The 19,086-nt window shown below is 45.6% G+C and overlaps 1 protein-coding gene across 1 annotated transcript; it reads left to right on the top strand.

Annotated features, from left to right (window-relative positions):
* The first annotated feature begins 217 nt into the window (after positions 1-217).
* LOC124545755 (platelet glycoprotein Ib alpha chain-like) lies at positions 218-817 on the top strand. Its single transcript, XM_047124698.1, has one exon. It carries the CDS (start codon positions 218-220, stop codon positions 815-817), a length of 600 nt encoding a protein of 199 aa, XP_046980654.1.
* The last annotated feature ends 18,269 nt before the right edge of the window (positions 818-19,086 follow it).

Here is a 19,086-nt window from a genome sequence, read left to right as displayed (position 1 = left end):
ATCCTACAATCACTTCTGAAACGCAGTTAAACATTAAAGGTAACAAGCTTCTGGTTATTATATCTCATTTCGTCATTAGTTTCCTTGCTTTGCTATTATGATACTACTGTCTGATGTGATTTATCCAATGCACACGCATAATTGTTTCTTCTCTTTGTGTGTCTGTTAAAGGAAAGGCGGGAACGACACTCCTGTCCAGTTCTGTCTACGTTACCTCATGGAATTCGACCGGTTGATCCACTGGATACAGCTGCCACTGGAGGAAGTAAAATTACCCGACCTCTTCCTGAATATCACTACTACTACCGGCGGCACTTCTGAGACGAGTGCTATCACGGAGACGACCAGATTCATCTGTCCCACTATGCCTGTCTCCATACCAGCTGAGGAACCGCAGACGACGCCACCATCCGTACTGACCATGAGTCCGGCGCCGGGTCCGATGCCGGCGTTCCCGCCGCAGCCCCCGCCACCGCCGCCACCACCACAGCCGCCCCAGCCGTCGACACAGTTGCCGTTTGAAACAGAAGGGTCTCAGACGCCTACAACGCAGACGGAGATGGAACTGGAGATGGAGACTGCCCCACAAACTTTACAACGAAGATACACGTGGCCACGGTATCCGAAGCCTTCCGAACCACCAAAGCCCACATATCCACAAGTCGACTTCTCGCTCCCGCCGCTGACGACTAGAGCGCCAGCGGACTCCCAGCTTCCGTGGTATCGTCCAACTAGACCGGGCCCTCCAGATCACTTTGAGACGTTCACGTGGCCATTTGCCTCAACAGGTTGGTCTTTTATTTCTTTGATCAACTAGAGGTTTCATCTTCATTTACAACCTTGCTTTGTCTCGACTGCTCGCTTTTACTGAAATTACTTTGTGTTTTGTCTACTTTACATACATGGCATAAAATCAAACAATGGAAAAGTCCGTGGTGGAATAACAACAATATGGAAAGGGTAGATTGCAACTCACCATAGGCGGGCAGCATTGAGTCGCAGACAGGGCCGGTGGCAAGGGGGGCAGGCTATTGGGGCTATAGCCCCCCTTCCCCCAATGGAGAATCATATTGCACTGGATAAAATGACTTCAGAAATCAGCGAATATATTACTCCAACAGATTCAATAATTTTTTTATAATTATGTAGCAATATAGGTTTCCTCCCTGAAATGGCGTGGGAGTCGGCACAGGTTCCATCAGACTGGACGAAAGCAGTAATGACACCAATCTTTAAGCATGGAAACAGAAAAGATTGTAGCAACTACAGAGGTGTCTCTTTAATCAGCGTTGTGGGTAAAATCTTCACAGGTATTGTTGAAAGGAAAGCGCGAGTATTAGTTGAGGACCAATTGGATGAAAATCAGTGTGGGTTTAGGCCTCTTAGAGGTTGTCAGGACCAGATCTTTAGCTTACGGCAAATAATGGAGAAGTGTTATGAATGGAACAGGGAATTGTATCTATGCTTTATAGATCTAGAAAAGGCATATGACCGGGTTCCTAGGAGGAAGTTATTGTCTGTTCTATGAGATTATGGAATAGGAGGCAAACTTTTGCAAGCAATTAAAGGTCTTTACATGGATAGTCAGGCAGCAGTTAGAGTTGACGGTAAATTGAGTTCATGGTTCAGAGTAGTTTCAGGGGTAAGACAAGGCTGCAACCTGTCTCCACTGTTGTTCATATTATATATGGATCATATGTTGAAAACAATAGACTGGCTGAGTGAGATTAAGATGTGTGAACACAAAATAAGCAGTCTTGCATATGCGGATGACTTAGTTGTGATGGCAGATTAGATTGAAAGTTTGCAAAGTAATATTTCAGAGCTAGATCAGAAATGTAAGTTCTATGGTATGAAGATTAGCATCTCCAAAACGAAAGTAATGTCTGTGGGAAAGAGATATAAACGGATTGAGTGCCAAATAGGAGGAACAAAGTTAGAACAGGTGGACAGTTTCAAGTACTTAGGATGCATATTCTCACAGGATGGCAACATAGTGAAAGAATTGGAAGCGAGGTGTAGCAAAGCTAATGCAGTGAGTGCTCAGCTACAATCTACTCTCTTCTGCAAGAAGGAAGTCAGTACCAAGACTAAGTTATCTGTGCACCGTTCAATCTTTCGACCAACTTTGTTGTATGGGAGCGAAAGCTGGGTGGATTCAGGTTACCTTATCAATAAGGTTGAGGTAACGGATATGAAAGTAGCTAGGATGATTGCAGGTACTAGTAGATGGGAACAATGGCAGGAGGGTGTCCACACTGAGGAAATCAAAGAAAAACTGGGAATGAACTCTATAGATGTAGCAGTCAGGGCGAACAGGCTTAGATGGTGGGGTCATGTTACACGCATGGGAGAAGCAAGGTAACCCAAGAGACTCATTGGTTCAGCAGTAGAGGGTAGGAGAAGTCGGGGTAGACCAAGGAGAAGGTACCTGGATTCGGTTAAGAATGATTTTGAAGTTATAGGCTTAACATCAGAAGAGGCACCAATGTTAGCACTGAATAGCGGATCATGGAGGAATTTTATAAGGGGAACGATGCCCCAGACTGAACGCTGAAAGGCATAATCAGTCTTAAATGATGATGATGATGAGCAATATAGGTTTCAACAAAAGCAAAACGATGACAATGGAATGTAGTCGAATTAAGTTGGGTGATGCTGAGGGAATTAGATTAGGAAATCAGCCACTTAAAGTAGTAAAGGAGTTTTGCTATTTGGGTAACAAAATAACTGATTATGGTCGAAGTAGAGAGGATATAAAATGTGGACTGGCAATGGCAAGGAAAGCGTTTCTGAATAAGAGAAATTTGTTAACATCGAGTATAGATTTAAGTGTCAGGAAGTCGTTTCTGAAAGTATTTGTATGGAGTGTAGCCGTGTATGGAATTGAAACATGGACGATGAATAGTTTGGACAAGAAGAGAATAGAGGCTTTCGAAATGTGGTGCTACAGAAGAATGCTGAAGATTAGATGGGTAGATCACATAAGTCATGAGGAGGTGTTGAATAGAATTGGGGAGAAGAGGAGTTTGTGGCGCAACTTGACTAGAAGAAGGGATCGGTTGGTAGGACATGTTCTGAGGCATCAAGGGACCACCAATTTAGTATTGTAGGGCAGCGTGGAGGGTAAAAATCGCAGAGGGAGACCAAGAGATGAACACACTAAGCAGAATCAGATGGATGTAGGCTGCAGCACATACTGGGAGATGAAGCAGCTTGCACAGGATAGAGTAGCATGGAGAGCTGCATCAAACCAGTCTCAGGACTGAAGACCGCAACAACAACAACATAGGTTTCAGTGTATTTTAAACACATTTTAACAAAATAATAAGAGCGGCAAATATGATTTAACTTAAAATGAACGTCATTATTTATTAATACACATGTTTTACCTTGAACTCCAAAACAGTTACCAAAAACTACTTTAAGCAATACCAAATTTTACCATTTTGTCGGTGGAGGACCCCAACTATCCTTTTGTCAAGCGATATTCCATTCCCCCAAACCCCCTTCACCATTAGCACCTCCCCCTCCTTGACCGACTTCTAGAATCGCCCCGGGTCGCAGACAGGTGCTGTGAAAAAGGGTGTTAAAATATTAAAGCTTTCGAACGAAGTCCTTTTTCTGCAGTAGAAAAAAGAGACACATCCACATGCTCACAAGTAACTTACACATGGCCACTGTCTCAGGATGCCGGAGAAAGACTAATACTGAATCTGACAGAGCAGTAATCAGGGATGCGTGATGTGGGTTAAGGATGAGGATGATGTGGGGCGGAGGAGGGAAAATGTTTTTACTGCCTAACAGAGCGTGCAGTGTCTTGGTCAGGATAGGAGAAGGCTGCTAGTTGCAGCACATAAAAGCTTTGCTGTGGGCAGGCAAGGGGGGGGGGGGGGGGGGGCAGAGGAGAGAAGTAGAGAAGGCGAAAGGTTTTGTAGGTGTGTTGACGGGTGGCGGGATAGACATGTGTAGTACTGGAGTGAGAGCAGGGAATAGAATAGGTAGGTGGGAAACAGGGACTAATAAAGGCTGGTGATTACAGGAGCAGCTGACATGTTGTAGAGAGAGTTGTCACATGTGCAATTCAGAAAAGCCATTGTTAGCAGGATGAAATCAGATGGCCCAGGCTGTGAAGCAGTCATTAAAGTGAGGCACATCACGTTGGGCGGCATGTTCAGCAACTTTGTCATCAAGCTGTTTCTCAGTCACAGTTTGGCAGTGGACATTCATGCAGAAAGACAATTTGTTAGTTGTCATGCCCACGTAGAAAGCAGTACAGTAGTTTCAGCTTAGCTGGTAGATCACATGCTCTTGGTGGGGCAGGAGATGCCTGTTATAGGAATGGAGTACATGGCAGTTGGAGGATGCATGGGACTGGTCTTGCAGCTATGTCTATTGCACAGATATGAGCCATGAGGCAAGGGGTTAGGAGCGGGGGAGAAGTGTCTCATTTTGACCACCCAAAATAACTTTTTGTCCCGAAGCAAAACTACACTCCTGGAAATGGAAAAAAGAACACATTGACACCGGTGTGTCAGACCCACCATACTTGCTCCGGACACTGCGAGAGGGCTGTACAAGCAATGATCACACGCACGGCACAGCGGACACACCAGGAACCGCGGTGTTGGCCGTCGAATGGCGCTAGCTGCGCAGCATTTGTGCACCGCCGCCGTCAGTGTCAGCCAGTTTGCCGTGGCATACGGAGCTCCATCGCAGTCTTTAACACTGGTAGCATGCCGCGACAGCGTGGACGTGAACCGTATGTGCAGTTGACGGACTTTGAGCGACGGCGTATAGTGGGCATGTGGGAGGCCGGGTGGACGTACCGCCGAATTGCTCAACACGTGGGGCGTGAGGTCTCCACAGTACATCGATGTTGTCGCCAGTGGTCGGCGGAAGGTGCACGTGCCCGTCGACCTGGGACCGGACCGCAGTGACGCACGGATGCACGCCAAGACCGTAGGATCCTACGCAGTGCTGTAGGGGACCGCACCGCCACTTCCCAGCAAATTAGGGACACTGTTGCTCCTGGGGTATCGGCGAGGACCATTCGCAACCGTCTCCATGAAGCTGGGCTACGGTCCCGCACACCGTTAGGCCGTCTTCCGCTCACGCCCCAACATCGTGCAGCCCGCCTCCAGTGGTGTCGCGACAGGCGTGAATGGAGGGACGAATGGAGACGTGTCGTCTTCAGCGATGAGAGTCGCTTCTGCCTTGGTGCCAATGATGGTCGTATGCGTGTTTGGCGCCGTGCAGGATGAGCGCCACAATCAGGACTGCATACGACCGAGGCACACAGGGCCAACACCCGGCATCATGGTGTGGGGAGCGATCTCCTACACTGGCCGTACACCACTGGTGATCGTCGAGGGGGCACTGAATAGTGCACGGTACATCCAAACCGTCATCGAACCCATCGTTCTACCATTCCTAGACCGGCAAGGGAACTTGCTTTTCCAACAGGACAATGCACGTCCGCATGTATCCCGTGCCACCCAACGTGCTCTAGAAGGTGTAAGTCAACTACCCTCGCCAGCAAGATCTCCGGATCTGTCCCCCATTGAGCATGTTTGGGACTGGATGAAGCGTCGTCTCACGCGGTCTGCACGTCTAGCACGAACGCTGGTCCAACTGAGGCGCCAGGTGGAAATGGCATGGCAAGCCGTTCCACAGGACTACATCCAGCATCTCTACGATCGTCTCCATGGGAGAATAGCAGCCTGCATTGCTGCGAAAGGTGGATATACACTGTACTAGTGCCGACATTGTGCATGCTCTGTTGCCTGTGTCTATGTGCCTGTGGTTCTGTCAGTGTGATCATGTGATGTATCTGACCCCAGGAATGTGTCAATAAAGTTTTCCCTTCCTGGGACAATGAATTCGCGGTGTTCTTATTTCAATTTCCAGGAGTGTATATTCACAGTGGCACTGACAATCGTCGCCGACAGCTTGGTCACAGTGCGCCCGATCTGCTCCGTCAGATTTTGGTGATACGAAGGAGTTTAGTTTGGCATAGAATCTATTGTGCCAAGGAGAACGGAATCTGAATCTTCCTGGCAGATTAAAACTGTGTGCCGGACCGAGACTCGAACTCGGGACCTTTGCTTTTCGCGGGCAAGTGCTCTACCAACTGAGCCACCCAAACACGACTCACGCCCCGTCCTCACAGCTACACTTCTGCCAGTACCTTGTCTCCTACCTTCCAAACTTTACAGAAGCTCTCCTGCGGAACTTGCAGAACTAGCACTCCTGAAAGAAAGGATATTGCGGAGACATGGCTTAGCCACAGTCTGGGGGATGTTTCCAGAATGATATTTTCACTCTGCAGCGGAGAGTACGCTGATATGAAACTTCCTGGTAGATTAAAACTCTGTGCCGGATCGAGACTCGAACTCGGGACCTTTGCCTTTCGCGGGCAAGTGCTCTGCCAACTTTTTTTTTTAATAATTTTTATTGAACAAACTAAAAGTACATATATATTCATTATGCAAGAGTTATTCAAGGTACCATTTAAACATATACAAATGACTGTTTTACCGGTCGTTCACCACGTTAATGCTTCCTCGCTGGACGGAAATGATTCAGGAACTCTTTACTCCGTCCTTCCCAATTCCACCTGAATTCGTCAGTGGCATTCTTCTACCTGTGCCTAAGCCGAAGGGAGGGTCTCATGTCTCTGCATATCGCCCCCTTACACTACTGAATCTATGTACTCCTCTTAGCAGCGCGCATACGCACCGTCGTACCTACGGTCCTTTCACCTGAACGGACTGCGCGTGGTTGTGGGGCCACCTTACAAACAGCCCTACGAGAATGCCGTGACCTCATCGCACTGGCGTCGGTTTGTCGCCTTCGTGCAGCACTGGTATCCGTCGATTTCACGAGTGCCTTTGATCGCGTTCGACACCCATTCCTCCTCATGGTAGCGACACGTATGGGGTTCCCATTACTTTTTGTCGATGCCATTCGCCGGTTACTACTTCCCCCGGTCTCGATGGTACAAGTCAATGGGAGGCTTGTAGGACCGATTCCTATACGCCGCTCTGTGCGTCAAGGACGCCCTATGTCTACTTTACTATATGCAATTGCACTTGAGCCCCTCATCACTGGTCTTACCTCTAGACTGCAGGGTCTCACTTTGCGTGACTATACCTTTCACTGCAGGGCTTATGCGGACGGCCTCCTCTCTCTCACCTGCTCCTCCACGGAACTCAATGACGCCATCCAATGGATCCACCAGTGTGGAGGTCTTTCTGCTAACATTCTTAATGTCCGTAAATCGACTATGATGCACATTGGGCGCGGCCTCCCGGCTATGGTGCCGACCCCACTCCCAGTCAGTACCACCCTTCGTTACTTGGGTATCGAATTTACGAGTTCCACACACCGCACAGTGGTCCTGGCTTACCGGCGGCTTTTGCAGTCGATTCGGCACCATGTCAGCGGTCAAGTGCACCGTAACTTAAACCAACTCCAACGTGTGTCCTATGTCAACATGTATGTCGTCCCTAAACTGGTACACGTCCCCCAGATCCTCCCAATGCCGTTATTCCTTGGCCGCCGCATCCAATCAGCCTTTGGATATTTCGTGTCAGCAGGGGCACTTTTCAAAGTCCGCTACAACACTCTAACACTGTCTCCTGCAAAAGGTGGCCTCGGACTCGTCAACGTGCGGACACGATCTTCTGCACTCTTTGTCCACACTCTGTTGCGGCACTGGCAAGGGCCGGTGTCGTCCTTAACACGCAGTCTCTCAGATATCCTCTGACCAGCTTCCCTCGATCCACCGATCAATGTGGCACCTATTTCTCCATTATTGTACCATGTCGCTAATTGTTTCATAGAACTCAGCTACATTCGGGCCGGTCTTCCAGTCACCCGTCCTCCCCGAACAAAAGATTATTATCGTTTGTTTATGCTGTCCAACCCTTGCGACCCTATGGTGCTACAGCATCCTGATATTAACTGGCGAACGGTTTGGGGGTGTGTGCATGCACCCTTTTTACCGTCGTCTGTGTCTGCACTCTGGTATGTTTTAGTCTATGGAAAATTCCCGACTAATAGTTGACTTTATCGCATAGGACTGGCCACCTCCCCACTCTGCCCTGACTGTCAGCTCGAAGACACCGACGAGCACCGTCTTACGTGCCCCCTGAAACAAAACGTATGACTCCTCATCCAACGAATCGTGGGCTTTTACCACCGTGCCCCGCCAACGACGGTAACCCCGGATTTCCTTTTGTTGCCCCAGACATTTCACTACGCTCTTGCTAAGCACCATACCCTAATCTGGTTTCGAGGACAGGCTTTAGAATACCTCTTTCAGAGTGGTCCGCATACAGTCCTTACTTCTGGTACAAAGTTGTGACCGCACATAGCACCCTCACCCGAACACCATCTTACCGACAAACTTTTGCCGGTTATCTCCGCAGGGTCTTCCTTGACCCCCTTCAAAGTTGGGGTGTGCCACGCCTACCTGTCACATAATGCAACACCCTTACCCACGTTCTCATGCATCGACCGAAAAACAAATTTAAAAAAAGCAAGAAGACAGAATATGTTATATTTTTTTGTATTTAATGTTCTTTTTAATATTTTTTGTTTAATTAACAGTCATTTGTATATGTTTAAATGGTACCTTGAAGAACTCTTGCATAGTGAATATATAGGTACTTTTAGTTTGTTCAATAAAAATTATTAAAAAAAAAAGTTGGCAGAGCACTTGCCCGCGAAAGGCAAAGGTCCCGAGTTCGAGTCTCGATCCGGCACACAGTTTTAATCTGCCAGGAAGTTTCATATCAGCACACACTCCGCTGCACAGTGAAAATCTCATTCTGGAGAACGGAATCTGTTTTAATCTCCTTTGGCAGGATGGATGCCACTACGCCCCAGTCCTTGTAGACGAGTGTTGCATTGAGTCTTTTGCTTTTAAAAAGATGCCGAATGCATGTGAATGAGATATATCTGTTTCGAAACGAGCGTGTCAAGTACTGTACTCTCTTTCCTCAGTTGCTGGATAAACCATACAAGTTTTAGGAGCATATGAGATCAAAACAGGAACTTTCAGTTACATAACCGGTATTCGAGATGATTCGTGGTGACATTAAAAAGAAAGATTGCAAGTATTCTGCACAGTTTCAAATAAACGCAGCAAAACAAACATACGTCAGTTAAACTTCAGTGACTGTGATTCAGCATACGTGTGAAAGACAACCATATATTTAGTGTAACATATTCTGAACACTTAAAGCAGGAAAAGTGGGAACTCAGACATAACATTTGCAAACTACCTCAGATTACGGAATCACCACTCTAAAACGCCAATAAGCAATAATAATAATTCGTAGACAGCTAACGCCCACCTACCACAACCCATAAAACATCCATTGGAGTAACTTTATGTGTAATACAGCCACGCGTCTCAACTGAACAAATTATTTTTTTCTGATTTGCAATAAAGGTGCGAGTTCAGTCCGTAGATTCCGAACTGTATGTCGGCTATGGTATTTTCCATCTTCAGCATGCCACAAAAATGGTTCAGATGGCTCTAAGCACTATGGGACTTAACATCTGATGTCATCAGTCCCCTAGACTTAGAACTACTTAAACCTAACTAACCTAAGGACATCACACACATCCATGCCCGAGGCAGGATTCGAACCTGCGACCGTAGCAGCAGCGCGGTTCTGGACTGAAGTGCCCAAAACCGCGCGGCCACATCGGCCGGCCAGGATGTCACAACTCCTTTCTCGAACTAAGGTTAACCAATTTCTCACAGTCCATAACATTTCATCGTTTGTAGTCTGAAATCTGTAAGTTCTGCCCACAAGATTGGCTGCACATAGTGGAGCACTGACTTGGAAAAATCGGTCGGCTTCGGCCGATGTCGGTCGTCGGCAGAATCGACCGATGTCGGTGATACTGTGGCCGTAGCCTAATGCGTAAATAGTGGGTGAGCCCACTTCGGATGTATCTTGTCTTTTCGCGTTTCTCGCACAGTATTTTTTTTTTTTTGGCCTCTGACGTCATCGCACCAGTGTAGGTGCATGTGCGTCATTGTTACGAATCAGTTTCGTGTAAAGCTATAAATTATTGTAACGTGGGAAAGCGTTTAGCTAGGACATTGATTCAAGTGTCATCGTGAAGAGCTTCCAGAGCACTACTAACGAGGAGAACACGACAAGTGACATAAACCGATTGCCCAGAAATTTCGTTCAGTGGAAGAGGGGTCAAAATAAGTGAACACATGTCTCGGCTTATCCGTAGATACTCGACAATGTCAGAACAATTGACGATTAAAGTTTTCGAGGTATTTTCGAGTACTTTATGTGCCTTTTACCACGCAATATTCTCAGACGAAATGTGGTTTAGTAGCTTTCAAACTTTGCGTCCCATGATGGGAATCCGATCATTACTTTTATTTTTGTTTTTCATTTATATACCCATGCCAGCAGAAGATTACTACACAAATGTTTTACAGGGTGAATTGATGTAGCGCTGTCTTTATTCATCTACTAATTGTATGTCAGATGAATGAACTAAAAACTATTAGAAAATTATTTGCGATTAATAGTTTATCTTCATTCATAATCAATTTCAAGTTCCTGTTTTCTGAAAACTGGTGAGTTATGCATGGTTTGCCGCAAAATAACTGCCATCGTGTGAGATTTTTAGCAGTGGTAACAATGTTTCTTTCCCGAGCGAGATTCATACGAAGAAATGTCACTGTGGCAATCCTCCCCTCGTGCAATGCTCGTAGTATTTGGAATATCTGTGTTTCGAATGTTTCCACGATCGATATCATCCAAGGGAATGCATCAAATCTTCCTGAAGAATTAATATGTGAATAAAAGATAAGAAGTAATAAGAAAATTGATATGAGAATGAAGCATCAGAATACTAGAATTTAAAAAAATTGTAACCCCTCAAGATACCATACACACATATATAATAAATGTATGACACTTATTGTGAAATCCAATTGTAATTTTACAATTAATATAACACCCTTGTATCACCTAATTTGATAAGGAACATTCGTGAAGTAACCTGCTACACACATGGGTTGATAAACAAAATAAATAAAAACAATAATCGGGTTTCGAAGATGGGGCCCAAAATTAACAAGCCGCGAGGTTAACGACTGAGCCCCCATTTCGGTTGAGTGTGTCGTGCAGGAAAAGGCACATACTGTAGCTCAAAAATACCTCGAAAACTTTGACCGTCGTTTTTTCCGAAATGGCCGAGTATCTATGTATAAGCCGCGATAAGTGTCTGCTTATTTTGACTATTCTTCCACTCAGCGAATTCCTGGGAAATCAGATGATGGCACTTGTTCTCCACGTAAGACCAAAAGTGAGTCAATAAAAAAATTCACTGGAATATACGTGAATTACAAAATAATGAAAGATGTGTAATACAGGGCCATCGGTGCCCAGGGATAAAGGGGGACGGGAAGGGGGGAGAAGGCTCTCAGGGAAAGGAAAAAATATAGCATAGTCACATGTTTTTCTTTCAAGAAACTGATTTTAAAGTGCCGCGCGGGATTAGCCGAGCGGTCTCCGGCGCTGCAGTCATGGTCTGTGCGGCTGGTCCCGGCGGAGGTTCGAGTCCTCCCTCGGGCATGGGTGTGTGTGTTTGTCCTTAGGATAATTTAGCTTAAGTAGGGGACTGATGACCTTAGCAGTTAAGTCCCATAAGATTTCACACCCATTTGAACATTTTTTGATTTTAAAGTCGATATTTTGCAGGCCTTCAACGGGGTCTTAACTGTAACTTTTTTATAGCTACCCATAAATACCATTCGTCTTCCAATATATTAAAAATACTCCTTACTCACAGTTCTAGGCCCCCTACAAATTATCATAATGGCACCCTGGATCTCATATGACTGCTTATTTATTTCTATCATAGCCCAATTTCTGGATGACAACAATGGACCATTACATATAGAATTACACACATTTGAATTTACATGATAATCTGTTATTTTTCTTTGATTGAATATTTTTCAGTCTGGTCACTGAATTAAGTTCAGTGTGTCTATAATACTACTTATTTCCTTATCTTTATTTCTTTTCACTACTACCACCCTACCTATAAGCTATCCCTTATGTAATTTACCTATGGCATTTCTTTCCACCCTCAGTCGGCTCTTGCTTTACAGTGACAGAAAAAGAGTCGTAGGTTTTGCATTATTTGATATTAACTTGGCTAATTTTCCAGTTATCCCTATACCTACCACTAGTACCGTTACACAGCATTATGCCACTATTACAGTAACAAACATAACTATTACAACCACAAAAAGTCCTCTTTAATTTTTCTTTGGCAGCTACTATTACTGAAAATTATGTTAGTAATACTAACGCTATTACTAATATATTTGCTACGATTTCATATGATAATGTTAGAGTCGCTTACGCTCGGAAAATAATTAAATAGCACATTGTTTGTGTAGTTTCACTATTTCTGTTTACTGCAGTCTGAGATGGACACACACACGCGCGCGCGCCCAATCACACCCACAATTTATTGCAAACGGAGTGTATGCAGTTTAGCTCTCCGTTCCGTATCAGATCGTTCATCCCAGCTGCCTCCGGACACCATGGCGACGTATCAGAGGGTATAACTTACATTTCACAGATTATTCCGGTCTTCTTATGGCCGCTGTGTTCACCTTCTTGAACCCCTCCGTTACTATATCAAGCGAACGTAGTGCTATTGGGGTTATTTCTTGTTCCCTAGGGTCTATAATGGCCTTCTAATATGACTCGTAAATATGCTCGGAATTATAGAAAACGCAAGTTAGAAGAAAGGTCGCATCGGAAGGAATCCAAAAAGCCTGAAAGTCCAGTGTCGAGTGAATGCGAGAGCTACGGTAGCGACAAAAAGGAAATGATTATGCAGCGCAAAGCTGTTACTTACAGTAGCTGACCTATTACGCGTACAGCGGCCAGTCACAGTCCAAATGTCTATGGATCATGTGCAGACGAAGCTGGAAGGCAATACTATGTGTAGCCATAGTATTAAAGAGATTGTTAAATAAATTACATATTAATACGAAACAGCTATTACGGTTTTATCCCGACGTTTTCAAAGTGTCGGGCGTGGACCCGAACTGCACACACTGAAATTTTTTATTCAGTAATCCACTTCTTCTCCTGAAGACCAGTCCTAGAACGTACCATAGTGTACCATCCAAGTACACGATGTTTTCAAAGAACGTGACATGTATACATTGTGATTCAAACGTCATGTTCTATAGCACAAGTAGGTTGAACTAGAACACCACCGACCAACTTTCAGAGGTGGTAGCATGGACCAAAACAAGAGAAAAAGGTCCAGTAAACAAGGATTCTAAAGTGCATATCTTAAGAGCTATGAACACTTGAGCAGCAGATGAGACGTGTTTCACAGTAGCTCATAGCTCGTAAGGTGTGCACATCGACGGAAAAAATCTCAGGGCCATAAAATAATTAATGTAGAGTAATGAAATTTCTGGAATACACTTGTCTAGGTAACGTATTTAACTCATTAACACTGAAAGTTCACACGTTAATTTAAGCGTGAGATAAGCCATTCGAATGTGAAATGCTGGTTCATTAATAACCGGTGTAATCTCTAGAATGTTGAATGCAGGCATGCAACCGCGCATACATTATGTTGTACAGTTGCCGGATGTCAGTTTGTGGGATGGAGTTCCATGCCTGTTGCATCTGGCCGGTCAATATGGGGACGGTTAATACTGGTTGTGGATGACGCTGGAGCTATCGTCCGATGATGCCCCACATGTGCTCGATTCGAGACAGATCTGGTGACTGAGCAGGCCAAGGCAACATGTCGACAGTCTGCAAAGCATGTTGGGTTGCAACAGCGTCATGTAGCCAGCATTATCCTGCTGGAAAATACCCCCTGGAATGCTATTTGTGAATGGCAGCACAACACATCGAATCACCAGACTGATGTTCAAATTTGTAGTTAGGTGCGTGGGATAGCCACGAGAGTGCTCCTGCTGTCATACAAAATCTCACCGCAGACCATAAATCCAGGTATAGATCCGGAGCGTCTAGTCCACAGAAAGGCTGCAGGCCCTCAACTGGCTTCCTTATAAACAATATGGGACCTTCGCAGGCATCGGGGAAGAACCAGCTCTCGTCAGGAAAAACAACGGATCTCCACCTTGCCCTCCAATGAGCTCCCGCTTGGCACCACTGAAGGCCCAAATGGCGGTGGTTTGGGGTTAGTAGAATGCATGTTACAGGGCGTCTGGCTCGGAGCTGTCTACATCTACATCTATATGATTACTCTGCAATTCACATTTAAGTGCTTGACAGAGGGTTCATCGAACCACAATCATACTATCTCTCTACCATTCCACTCTCTAAACCTTTCTGTTCGAGCTCTGATTTCTCTTATTTTATTTTGATGATCATTCCTACCTATGTAGGTTGGGCTCAACAAAATATTTTCGCATTCGGAAGAGAAAGTTGGTGACTGAAATTTCGTAAATAGATCTCGCCGCAACGAAAAACGTCTTTGCTTTAATGACTTCCATCCCAACTCGCGTATCATATCTGCCACACTCTCTCCCCTATTACGTGATAACACAAAACGAGCTGCCCTTTTTTGCACCCTTTCGATGTCCTCCGTCAATCCCACCTGGTAAGGATCCCACACCGTGCAGCAATATTCTAACAGAGGACGAACGAGTGTAGTGTAAGCTGTCTCTTTAGTGGACCTGTTGCATCTTCTAAGTGTCCGGCCAATGAAACACAACCTTTGGCTCGCCTTCCCCACAATATTATCTATGTCGTCTTTCCAACTGAAGTTGTTCGTAATTTTAACACTCAGGTACTTAGTTGAATTGACAGCCTTGAGAATTGTACTATTTATCGAGTAATCGAATTCCAACGGATTTGTTTTGGAACTCATGTGGATCACCTCACACTTTTCGTTATTTAGCGTCAATTGCCACCTGCCACACCATGCAGCAATCTTTTCTAAATCGCTTTGCAACTGATACTGGTCTTCGGATGACCTTACTAGACGGTAAATTACAGCATCATCTGCGAACAACCTAAGAGAACTGCTCAGATTGTGTCCCAGGTCATTTATATAGATCAGGAACAGCAGAGGTCCTAGGACGCTTCCCTGGGGAACACCTGATATCGCTTCAGTTTTACTCGATGATTTGCCGTCTATTACTACGAATTGCGACCTTCCTGACAGGAAATCACGAATCCAGTCGCACAACTGTGACGATACCCCTTAGGCCCGCAGCTTGATTAGAAGTCGCTTGTGAGGAACGGTGTCAAAAGCTTTCCGGAAATCTAGAAATTCGGAATCAACTTGAGATCCACTGTCGATAGCGGCCATTACTTATTACGTATCAATAGATCGGTGCCTTAGAGGTGATTCATAATGTTTGAATACAGTGTATGCTCCAAAATCATACTGCAAACTGACGTCAATGATATAGGTCTGTAGTTCGATGGATTACTCCTACTACCCTTCTTAAACACTGGTGGGACCTGCGCAATTTTCCAATCTGTAGGTACAGATCTATCGGTGAGCGAGCGGTTGTATATGATTGCTAAGTATGGAGCTATTGTATCAGCGTAATCTGAAAGAAACCTAATCGGTATACAATCTGGACCTGAAGACTTGCCCGTATCAAGCGATTTGAGTTGCTTCGCAACCCCTAAGGTATCTACTACTAACAAACTCATGCTAGCAGCTGTTCGTGATTCAAATTCTGGAATATTCCATTCGTCTTCCCTGGTGAAGGAATTTCGGAAAACTGCGTTCAATAACTCCGCTTTAGCGGCACAGTCGTCGATAACAGTACCATCGGCACTGCGCAGGGAAGGTATTGACTGCGTCTTGCCGCTTGTGTACTTTACATACGACCAGAATTTCTTCGGATTTTCTACCAAAGCTGTCCTTGAAGTAATAGCTCTGTAACAGTTCCTTGTGTCACAGTGGTCTGACTGCTGCTCAGATTGCCTCTGCGGGTTCCATATGACGTATCAAAGCCATACGCCGAACACGATGGTCTTCCCTCTCGGTTATGCAACGGTGGCCGCCCGCAGTCCGGTCTTTTTGCAACTGTGACCACCGTTGCCAGCAATCATGTACAGTGGCTACATTCCTGTCAAGTCTTTCTGCAATATCGTGGAAGCAACATCCAACTTCTCGTAGTCCTGTTACACGAGAACGTTCAAACTCGGTGAGGTGTTGATAATTGCGACTTTGTCACCTTAACGCATTCTTGATTCTACATCTACATTTATACTCCGCAAGCCACCCAACGGTGTGCGGCGGAGGACACTTTACGTGCCACTGTCATTACTTCCATTTTCTGTTCCAGTCGGGTATGGTTCGCGGGAAGAACGACTGTCGGAAAGCCTCCGTGCGCGCTCGAATCTTTCTAATTTTACATTCGTGATCTCCTCTGGAGGTATAAGTATGGGGGAGCAATATATTCGATACCTCATCCAGAAACGCACCCTCTCGAAACCTGGCGAGCAAGCTACACCGCGATGCAGAGCGCCTCTCTTGCAAAGTCTGCCACTTGAGTTTGCTAAACATCTCCGTAACGCTATCACGGTTACCAAATAACCCTGTGACGAAACGCGCCGCTCTTCTTTGGATATTCTCTATCTCCTCCGTCAACCCGATCTGGTACGGATCCCACACTGATGAGCAATACTCAAGTATAGGGCGAACGAGTGTATTGTAAGCCACCTCCTTTGTTGATGGACTACATTTTCTAAGGACTTTCCCAATGAATCTCAACCTGGTACCCGCCTTACCAACAATTAATTTTCTATGATAATTCCACTTCAAATCGTTCCGTACGCATACTCCCAGATATTTTACAGAAGTAACTGCTACCAGTGTTTGTTCCGCTATCACATAATCATACAATAAAGGATCCTTCTTTCTATGTATTCGCGATACATTACATTTGTCTATGTTAAGGGTCAGTTGCCACTCCCTGCACCAAGTGCCTATCTGCTGCAGATCTTCCTGCATTTCACTACAATTTTCTAATGCTGCAACTTCTCTGTATACTACAGCATCATCCGCGAAAAGCCACATGGAACTTCCGACACTATCTACTAGGTCATTTATAAATATTGTGAAAAGAAATGGTCCCATAACACTCCCCTGTGGCACGCCAGAGGTTACTTTAACGTCTGTAGACGTCTCTCCATTGATAACAACATGCTGTGTTCTGTTTGCAACACAAACACAAACATTAACATCAACTTACCACGTCCAGTCCCAAAGGTAACTGATGATCACGACTGGTAGTGTGTATTTAAAGTAAACTTGATTTGTATCCTCATAATGCCATTACTAGCGCCACTCTTATGCGACTGGCGCGAAATCTGAATAGACATCATCTACAGATGTAGAAACACGACTACCAACTTCCGTTTATATCTCACAACTCCTTCGTGTTCTTGCGAGTTTTCTCCTAGTGTATTGTAGAGCCCATGTTTACTGGACTATTTTTTGTCTTGGTCCATGCTGCACCTCTTAAAGTTTGTCGGTGGAGTTCTAGTTCACTCTATTTGTACTATGGGACATGACTCAGTATCTGGGTAACTTTCAAAAAGCTAATATCACACAGCGGCGAGCTGGAAACGAATGCCATCTTCCCTCATCTGGGGATAGCATCGCTGCTTCCTACACCGGTCGTCGGGCGTTCAAGTCTCACGACATTGGTTTTAAATATAGGGGAGACCGGGGACAAAAGTGACATTTCGCATATTGCATTTTTTTATTACCTCCCTATAAACTTTTGAAACAAAAGGAACTAATGTGTGTGTTCTCTGAAGCTTTCCTAACAAAAATGAATTTAATTTCCAAAAAACTACATATATATTCATGCTCATAGATTAAGGATAATGCTGATACATTGTGAAACATCGCTATGGTGGGTGGTTTCCGGGTTTAAATCACCTCAGGGTATGACCATGCTGTGCATTTAACCTGCGGTCGTCGCACGGTGGCGCTGGCAGCAGTCCACATACTCAGAGAGTACAGTGCAGCGAGTAAGTGTGCAGACGTTTTCAGAGGTGCTAATGGTGACTGTGTGTTGAAAATGGCTCAAAGAACTCATATTGGTGACGTTATGAGGGATAGAATACTAGGGCGACTGGAGGGTGGTCAAACACAGCAGTCGTAGCACGGGCCTTCTGTATGCCACAAAGTGTTATCTCAAGATTATGGCAACAATTCCATCCGACAGGAAACGTGTGCAGGCGCTACAGTACGAGACGTCCACAGTGTACAACACCACAAGAAGACTGATATCTCACCATCAGTGCCCGCAGACGGCCACGGAGTACTGCAGGTAGTCTTTCTCGGGACCTTACTGGAGCTACTGGAACAGTTGTCTCCAGACACACAGTCTACAAACGACTGAACAGACATGGTTTATTCGCCCGGAGTCCTGCAAGGTGCATTCCCCTGACCCCTGGTCACAGGAGAGCCCGTAAAGCCTGGTGTCAATAACACAGTACATGGTCATTGGAACAGTGGTCCCAGGTTATGTTCACAGACGAGACCAGGGATAGTCTGAACAATGATTCTCGATGGGTTTTCGTCTGGCGTGAACCAGGAACCAGATGCCAACCCCTTAATGTCCTTGAAAGGGACCTGTATGGAGGTTGAGGTTTGGTGGTGTGGGGTGGGATTATGACTGGTGCACGTACACCCCTGCATGTCTGACAGAGGAACTATAACAGGTCAGGTGTATTGGGACGTCATTTTGCACCAGTATGTCCGCCTTTTCAGGAGCGCAGTGGGTCCCACCTTCGTCCTGATGGCCTGATGATGATAACGCACGGCCCCACCGAGCTACCATCGTGGAGGAGTACCTTGAAACAGATTTCAGGTGAATGGAGTGGCCTGCCTGTTCTCCAGACCTAAACCCCATCGAGCACGTCGGGGATGCTCTCGGTCGACTTGTCGCTGCACGTCTTCAAACTCCTAGGACACTTCAGGAGCTCCGACAGGCACTGGTGCAAGAATGGGAGGCTACTCCGCAGCAGCTGCTCGACCACC

The sequence above is a fragment of the Schistocerca americana genome, chromosome 8 (genome assembly GCF_021461395.2).
Source record: "Schistocerca americana isolate TAMUIC-IGC-003095 chromosome 8, iqSchAmer2.1, whole genome shotgun sequence".
NCBI lineage: Eukaryota > Metazoa > Arthropoda > Insecta > Orthoptera > Acrididae > Schistocerca > Schistocerca americana.
Note: the sequence above shows the minus strand (reverse complement) of the source record. Positions and strands in the feature narration are given on the sequence as shown.